At 28.8% G+C, this 9,951-nt stretch overlaps 1 protein-coding gene across 1 annotated transcript; it reads left to right on the plus strand.

Moving 5' to 3' along the window:
* LOC105171621 (cytochrome P450 CYP72A219-like) lies at positions 5,728–9,951 on the plus strand. Its single transcript, XM_011092784.2, has 5 exons — positions 5,728–6,029; positions 6,175–6,398; positions 7,222–7,469; positions 8,805–9,192; positions 9,323–9,951. The coding sequence occupies exons 1-5, from the start codon at positions 5,762–5,764 to the stop codon at positions 9,749–9,751; spliced, it is 1,557 nt and encodes a 518-aa protein (XP_011091086.1). The 5' UTR covers positions 5,728–5,761; the 3' UTR covers positions 9,752–9,951.

Raw genomic sequence — 9,951 nt, forward strand, 5'->3', positions numbered from 1 at the left:
AATTGCATGTGACTTGCACATGACCCAATTAAATTTTAATTTTAGTCCTATAAATTAGGGGGGTGTTGACATTTTTAGTCCTATAACCTTAAGAGTTGTCATTTTTGGTCCTTCATTAATTTATTTACAGAACTAAAATTGCAATTGAATTGCAATTTTTGGTCAATTGGCCGAAAAAGAACTAAAATTGCCAAAATTATAAAATTACAAAACTAAATTATAAAAATTTATTTGTATAGAACTAAAAATACCACACTTTAAGTTACAGTACAAAAATTTCAATTTTTCCTAATGCATTTTGAATAAGCTCAAAAGAAGGATGAAAACGTAAGAGCTAATAGAAAAGATTGAAACTAAGTTTGAAAACATATTCACTTAAACTTTCAATTATCCTTTGAATTTTCATTCAACTTTGATTTGATAATTTTTTTCATGACTTCAGTTCAAACTAATTTTGTCTATCCCATATACTAATCGAATTTAATTAAACTAAATTTTGTTTGTATTTTTATTTTCTCTAAACTATCAAGTTATTTTTTAATTTATTTACAATTACTACAAAAATAAATATGAAAAACTTTGACAAATTTGATTAAAGTATCAATACCTAAAAAACAAATAAAACATATTCTAATTTAATTTGTTTGGGCCTAGGGTCGGGTAGGATAGGATATTCTATCCATTAAATAGGATATCCAACTGAAAATTTTAATTTGAATCGTATTTGACAAATCTAAATAAATTATATAGTAAATATAATATATTATCGTGTGATTGGTGAATATTTCATAAAAAATAACTAATTACATTATGAATATAGTATATTTGTTATATGATTTGAGTTGATATAACTTGATTGGTGTGATACCAATATAACTTATCTATTGACAGGCCTCCATCTACTTAAATGATTGGTACTTAATTTATCTTTTCCCCCATATTTTCTATTTTTCTCGCATCGAATAGTGAATAATTGATTAAATTATTTTTCTCACATTGCAAATGTTTGGTCCACTGATTACAAAGGATGGATGGTTGAGATGCTGATGGGACTAGCTTTTTAAAAGTTCATCATTATTGTGATGCTTAAATTGACTAATATTCTTGTAAAGTTATAGATTTATATTTGTTTGTAATATCACAATCTCACTTTAAAGATATATATAAAAGAGAATATTAGTTATTAAAGTTTTAAAAAAAATAAATTACACGCCCCAAAAAAAGAAAAAAATCTAGGAACCCCTGTAATTTCAGAAATATTCAAAAATCCCCTATAAAAATTAAAGTATCAATTACACCCCCTGTGATATAAAATAAAGTTAAAAAAATCCACTGACATCAGGGTTGGCTGCACACGCGCGTTGACTGCGAAGATTTGTCTGAAAATTATTTTTTTTGACATTTTTATTCTTCTCTCAAATTTAATATATATTATGTAATATATAAATATTTATTAATTTTTATATGTAAATATATAATTATATTAATAATTTTAATATAAAAAATAAATTAATATTATCATTAATTATATATATTTAGTAACGAGAATTTTATTCTGTTACAATAACAAACTTTAAAGTTTTGGTAGTGATAATATTTTATAGAAATTATTATAAATAAGAATTAGTGACAAAAAGTGCTTTAATAATTACACTATGAAAAAATTAAAATTGTTGCCCCTTAATCCATATTTTTTGTGATGACTTTAAAATTATTACTTAATATCTATCACTAATGTTATATTTTGTTGTAGTGTCATCACTAATATATATATATATATATATTAAAAATTACAAAAATCATTATAATAATTTTTATGATTTTATATAGTGAATAATATTTATATCAAGTTGTCACTATTAATGATTATAAATTATTATAACAATTAATAACACATACATAGCAATAATATAGTGATGATAAATATAATTACCAATTATTACTATATATCTAATGTCACTAAATATTATTAACTATACACGCTATCATTAATTATTCATATCGATAATTTTCGTGGGCTAATATTTATATTGTCAATGTCAAAATTCTTTTCCCTAAATACATGATTCATAAATTATCACTAATGTTGTGTGTTCTTTTTAATTTTTTATTTTCAAGATAAAAGACAAGGGACAGCATAATGTTCATTGATTGCAAAACGACAGATTCTTGAAATGCTAAAATGTACAAGCTTTTGGGTGTGGTCAATCAAATCTTATTTGTTTTATTTGTAGATTTTTGTGATCATTTTATTATTATTATAATTTTATTTTTTTGTGGTCATACAAAAGGGTCATAATTTTAATATTATTACATTTCCATGCATGTCCCGCATTATCTTTTCTTTTTTCTTTGGGGACCATTACATAATAATATATCTTTATTTCTTTATTTATGTAATATTATTGTTTATTGTGAAGAAAAATAAATGTATATTCCCTACTCCATAACATTGTTTTTTATTCAATTTTGACACTCGTGTGGTCATACGATTTTATTTTATTTACTTGTTATTTTATTATTATTATTGTTCTGATACTTCATTTTCATACACGTGCTCGCATTGTGAAAACATAGATAGAAGTTGCTTTGCCAATAGACTTTCAGCAATTATAAATGGAGTACATGGAATTTTATCTTTGAGTAAATTATACCAAATTTCCTCTAAATTCATCATTAATATAAATATTTCCTCTGATGTGGGATATGAAGAATGTACGAGTTCCATCTAAAAAATATACGAGCTCTTAAACACATGCTTGTAATGAAGAAACGACCTAAAAAATGTACGAATTCCACTTTAAAAAAATAGGAGCTCCTTGAAAAAAGAAACCAAATTCCTAAAAATTCCATATAAGGGTGATACTCTTATAAAATCCCAAGAATTGACGAAAAAAATCATTATAAAAATATCTTATACGAGGCAAAACTTCTCCGACTTGGAGCACCTGGGAAGGAAAATACAGAAATCTAGCTAGTAGATTCCCTAAAAGATATACACCAAGAGGGCTAACAACAAGACAAGATTTTCTATGAGTTCCAAAAAGTGATATACATCAAGTTTCAAAAGATTTTACTCTAGATATTCATCTCAAGTAGCCTTAGAAAAAAACCTTTAAATACTACGGCTTCAAGAAACAATCTCTTGCATCAATTTATCCTTGAGTTATATAAATATTACATCATCCCCTCATTATTCGAAAAATTATCAAGACTTCAATAATTAGTCCAATCCGTTAGTTTTTATTAGATTTTCATCTATTTTTTAAAGTAAACTGACAAAAATTCCATTGTGGATAATGAATTATAATTTTATTTATTTTTAAAAATTTTTGAAAAAAAGTTACAGACTAACTGGACAATTTCTTTTAATTTTTCAAAATTTTCATCAGCCTTGTCCGATTTTTATACTATTTTTTTAAGAAAATACAATAAGAGCAAAGTTGATAATTTTAAACCCCCATCCAAAAATTACATAATTTTACCAAACATCAACGCTTGTTGATAATTTCTCAAACTAAAAGATTTTCGTAATTATATTAAATTTCAAAAAAAAAACTTGTTGTAATTGAAAATAATAGAAAACCTTCCATACTAATTTTGACCTGAATTTTTATAAATATGAATGGGTTTCAATTTTTTTTTAAATAGAGTCCTTTAAAATCTTCTTTTTAAAACCTTCCTTCAATTTTTTCTTTCGATCTAAGGGCATCATCAAATTTTTCTGCATCTGAAATAGGGCAAAACTATCCTTTCTTTGAAATTGAAGCAACTTGCAGGAAGTCGTCAAGGGGAAAAAAAAATACAATTTTGTTCGACTAATATATTGGTGGTAGTGATAGTAGTTTTAGTTCAGGTAAATTCAAGATCTGTAATAAAGGACTATAATTTAGGAAAGATGATAATATTAGTCCAAAAAATCTAATTTTTTTCGAAATTTGTCACATGTCTTGTATGCAATACCCAGAATTGGGAATTTTAAACTTTTCAGCCAAATTGTTGTTTTGCGATCAAATTATCATTTTTGATAAATTACACTGCTTTATTATAAATATTGAATTAACCTAAATTTAAACTGTCACCACCTTAATTATGTTAGTAGATCAAAATTTCAAATTTTTTTTCCCAATTGTTAAAGGTCAATTCAGTCTATGAAGCTGTAGAAGTAAAAATTCTTTACTTTTTCATTAATGTATCACAACCACTTACTTTATATTTTTCTTTGGTACATAAATAATGTACTGTATACAAACTTAAAATTAGGAAAAAAATTTAAATTTTAATCGTGTTAAATTTTGTGAAAATTTTAATTATGTGCAAATCTAAACAATAAATTAAAAACTAAAATTATTGTATCCTAAATAGATTTGGAGCTATTCACAAAAACAACCAAAGTTGCGTAAAAGACTGCTTTCTTTCTTTTTTTGTCATTTGTTTTCTTTTGAATGTTAAAAGTAGAAATAATACACGAAAACATCCAAAATAATAGTCATCAATGACCTTTATAATCCGGTCAATGTCAGAATAGATGTCTTTACAAGTACGTATTAAACTCCATAAACAGCAAATAAGATGTTTTGTAAGAGTGTTCCATATTTAGTCATACGTACATCTAAAAGTTGAAACATTATTACAAATAAATTGTACGACGAAAGCAAATAGAAGCATTCCTCAGAGTGTTTGTTAATTTTTGTCCCAAAGTATTTCTTTTTTTCACTACGATTTTTAAAGTATAAGTAGTTCTGTGAAACATTCAGAATAGCTTTTTTGAAAATAGAAGTTGGTCATTCATTTCTTAAATTGTTGCAAATACTTAGTTATTAGATACTTTCTGTAGCATTTGGATTGATGGATTTTAAATTATGGATTTCAGATTCCTGAAAATAAATTATTTGAATTTAGTATTTAAATACTTTTTATATGGAGTCATCTGAAATATTTTCTTTAAATTCTTTACTCAAATCTAAATCTATCAATCCAAATGTAACAAAAGATTATATTTGAATTAAAGTAATAAATTTTAAATCCTCAATAACAAATTCTTTGGATTTATTTGAATAATTTTAGATTTAATGGATCCCAAATCTTTCAACTCCAAATATAATTTTTTTTATTGGATCTATATTTGAATTTACAAATTAAAAACTATGGATTTCAAAATCCTTAATAACAAATCCAATGATTCGTTTGGATTCTTTGAATTTTAAATCCTTCAACTCCCATTTTGAACTATATTTTTGAAAATTCTTGATGAATAATTCCTGTTGATATTGAGTCATTTGCAATTCTTTTGTCCAAATTCTTCTCTCAAATACAACTCCGTCCATTCTAATAGAAATTTTGAATTCTTCACTTATTATTGAGTCATTTGAAATTCTTTATTTGTTTACTTGCTTGACGATACAGAATATCAGTGGACCATAAATTCACAAAGAAAAATATATAAAGCTAGCTCCTTTACTCAATTAATCTATACCACATCATTATTCAATATATTTATCTCAAATAAAAAATAATAATTAAAAAAAATAAAAGCAGTCCAATGGTTTATAAAACAACACGTGTTGATATGTATATACTCATCATTAGATTCCTAAAAATAATAATTTTAATTAGAAATTATGTCCAATTTAGATAAAATGACAGTTAAAATAGTGATGGCCATATGTTGAGAGGATATTTTTACAATATTTCCAAGGACTATGTTCCTTTAAATAGGGTACTGTGCCTTCCTCCTCCTCGGCTCCTCCCATCAACAAAAATGTGGCTATCCATCCTCATAATTTCAGTGTTGGTGTTTGTGCTGCACGAATTATGGGTATTCCTGAACTGGGTTTGGATCCAGCCCCGGAGAATGGAGAAACTCCTGAGGAAACAAGGCCTCAAAGGCAATTCTTACAGGTTCCTCTTCGGAGATGCCCGGGAGACCGCCGTCATGTACAACGAATCCTACTCCAAACCAATCGCCATTAACGAAGATCTCGGCCCTCGTGTCATGCCCTTCATTTACAAGACCTTGAGGACATATGGTGCGAGCCCGTTTTACAAATTAACTATCCCTGTTAATTAATTAACTTCTTATTGTTACGGTACACGTGTCTATGTTTCTGATCGTGTTGTACTGTAGTTTGAACGAATTTATAGCATGTGTTTGACATTATGTGTACTCCATAGGTGAAAGGTCATTCATGTGGGTGGGGCCTAGACCGTATGTGTTCATTACGGACGATGAGATGATCAAAACTGTAATGAACAACTACATTGTTTTTCAGAAGCCTTTCAAGGCATCGAATCCGATAGTGAAGAGACAAATTGGGGGACTTGTTCGATTTGAGGGCGAAAAGTGGAGCAATACAAGAAAGAAGTTGAGGCCGCATTTTCATTTGGAGAAACTGAAGGTCAGTTTCTGTCCTTATTTTAAGTTTTATGGGACTAAAAGCATTGCCTATCATAATTGTGGTACCAAAAATAATTCTACCTTTATTTTATGGAATTAAATTTTTTTTTTTGCCCATTTCAGACACCCACAATTCTCTAATAAATAACACGATAATTGAAGAATTTTTGTCCATCAAACTACACTTCATCTTTTGGTAAAAATCGCAATTTAACAAGATTAACTAATTAGCAAATAATAATGCTAGAACAAATTAAGGATACAACTATACAAATAGACAAGATTAATTGTCCGTTGATTGACTGGACATGTTTCTCTACTGTTGAGGGCAACCTAGGATCCTACATCATGGCATGGATAGACTCTCTCTTTTATCATAATTGATTGTGATGACCAAAAATAGGAATTGAGTACAAGGTGCGCAACCATCATTGACAGTTATTTAATCAAGCGATCACCAAAATATTAGCTATGGTTAAAAATAATAGTAAATGCTAGTTCGGATCATAATTAATTATTATGATAAATATTATTAATTATGATTAATAATTCAAGCTTTATATTAATTTATTAACCATAAGTAATTGTATTAATTTACTATTATTTTTTTGGATAGAATTTTCTCCAAAATTTATTTTATTTGGCTCCCATATTGATCAAGAAATTCACATAAGATCAGCATCATTATATATTTTTTTCGAAGATTAATAATAGTCTCTATTCAAACATATATATATATATATATATGTTAAACTATTTCTTATAATTTCTCAATTCAGAGAAAAAGTAAAAATATTTCTTGAAATTGTTGTGTATTGGTGCAGAACATGGTATCGACTATGCAAAAATATGCAGAGCAATTTCTAGCTGAATTTAGCAGGATAGTCCCAGAGGATGGGTCGTCGACTGTGTTGGATGTTTACCCTTATCTCCCAGACTACACAGCTACTGTAGTATCAAACATATTATTCGGCATTTCTTTCGATAAATCAGTGAAAAGGACTTTTGGTCTCATACGTGAGCTCACTTTCATTGCAAATCAGGCTCAGCCTTTCAACATCCGTGGAGAGCAGTAAGTTCCATTCCACTCTTTTTCTATCTTTATATTAAGGTTATTTTTCCCTTTCAAATTAGGTACAAAATAATTACATCCACTACAAGAAATACAATATTTAATTATGCTGGTGCCATAGTTAAATTTAATAGTCGTATCAAAAAGTTATTGACCATACAATGGTTATCGATCGTATGCGTTACATTTTTTTTTGAAACATCGTGTGTGTTACGTTTGTAGTTAATATATTTGCAACGGCTAATTAAAATCCATGGAAAAACATTTGAGCTATGGCAAAAATCATTTTCGTGACGAATAAGTTCAGTTTTTGCATCAATTTTTATTTAATCGATGATATAATAATTATTTACAACCACTTCAATTTATAGCCAATAAAATCATAGTCAATAGTAATTTTTTTTTGTAATGATTACATCCCTATATTTTAGAGACATAAGTACTATATTATAAAGTTTATAAATGTTACCAACATGCATTTCTAATGTAAAAAAATTCGTAGACTGGTGTTTCTTCACAGAAGAATACACATATCCGAGTGTTAAGCTTAAATATTAAACGATTTATCTTTTCAACAATTTAAATTTTTAGATTTGGCGATTATTTAACATGATATTTGAGTCAGGCTATATAAGAGATTTTGGATTCAAAATTTTATTGCAACTCATTAAAAAAAGGAAAAAATAAGAAAACAAATTATAATTTTAGTCCTGTAACTTATGGGGGTGTCGTTTTTAATCCTATACAAATTAATTTTTTACAATTTAATCTTGTAACTTTAAAACTTTTATAATTTTCATTTGTTTTCAGTCAATTTGGTTGAAAAATTACATGTGACTTATGTTTTACCCAATTAAGTATAATTTAATCTTGTAATTTAGGGACGTTTGTATTTTTAGTCATTTAACTTAGGGAGTTGATATTTGTGGTCCTATATAAATTGATTCATAAGACTAAATTTGTAATTTAATTAGGTCATGTGCAAATCACATGCCATTTCTAGCCCAAATTGGCTGAAAAAATATTAAAATTACCTACCAATATTACAAAGTTACAGGATTAAATTATGAAAATTCAGTTTGTATAGAATAAAAAATACCACCCTCCTAAATTACAGATCTAAAATTGTAATTTCCTAGGAAAAAAAAACATAGTCCCATGTGTAGAGTTTGCAAGTGAGAGATACATGTTAAAATTTTAAATATTATACGATTCTTCATTAATAATTTAAACCTTTAGATAAAATGGTCGTTTAACGTAGATGATTAGACATTTAGGGTTTGGTAATTTGTTGATCTCCCAAATTGTTCTTAGGTTGTCTCTATGTCAATTTAGGTACTTGCCAACCAGGAGATACAGGAGGGCAAACGCAATTGAGAACGAATTGACAGCCATATTCACAAATATGATGAATGAAAGGTTAAAGAAGTGGGAGAGAGGAGAAGTGAGAGGTGAACCCAACTTATACGACATATTCTTGGATGAACTAAATCAAATAGACATCAAAGACAAGAATGCTCGTGCCATGGCCATTTTTGATATCATACAACAAAGCAAGCTATTCTTCTTGGCCGGACACGAGACCACTTCCAATCTCATCGCTTGGACCATTGTCATGCTTTCCATCCACCATAAATGGCAATCTCTTGCTAGAGAAGAGGCTTTCCAAGTCATTGGCGACGAGAAGAAGCTCACTGATGATGACTTGGACCGCCTAAAAATCGTAAGTATATTAGTGTTTTAGACGTTCATCGCCGTAATGGTTCAACTATGAAAATACCAAACGGTGTGAACTATGTCGTGTCAATAGTGGAATTAATTACGTTGTGCTAATGTGGCATGATTGGCTGCAGTTGCATATGATCTTGCACGAGGTGTTACGTTTATATCCACCGGTGGTTGAGCTCACCAGAATAGTAGAAGAAGACACAACCTTGGGAGATCTCAATCTACCAAAGGGCACAATGGTGCAGTTGCTAGGAATTTACCTGCACAGGGACCCTAAAATTTGGGGCGACGACGTGTTGGAGTTCAAGCCGGATAGGTTTGCGGAAGGAGTGCTGAAAGCGGCCAATGGGCATGCGGCGTTCATACCCTTCGGGTGGGGCGTCCGCAAATGCATAGGGGCGAACATGGCACTGCGGGAAGCCAAAGTGTTTCTTTCATTGTTTCTACGAAGGTTCACCTTCGATCTTTCGCCGACCTACATGCATGGGCCTTTGGTTTCACTAAACATGCAGCCACAATACGGAATTCCTCTCATTCTGCGCAAGCTACTCTAGACCTCATGCATGTTGGATCATTTCTATCACTGAATAATTTCTAAGTAATTCTTATATATATATATAGAATGCATGCGCTACACTATGTGTATTGTGTGTGAAAATTGATACTTTTGTGAGGTAAATGTATGGGTGTCTTCTTGCTGTGATTGTAATAAAACTGTAGTAGTTAATTAATTTGAGTACTTTGTTTTTTTCAA

Source organism: Sesamum indicum, linkage group LG10 (assembly GCF_000512975.1).
Source record: "Sesamum indicum cultivar Zhongzhi No. 13 linkage group LG10, S_indicum_v1.0, whole genome shotgun sequence".
NCBI lineage: Eukaryota > Viridiplantae > Streptophyta > Magnoliopsida > Lamiales > Pedaliaceae > Sesamum > Sesamum indicum.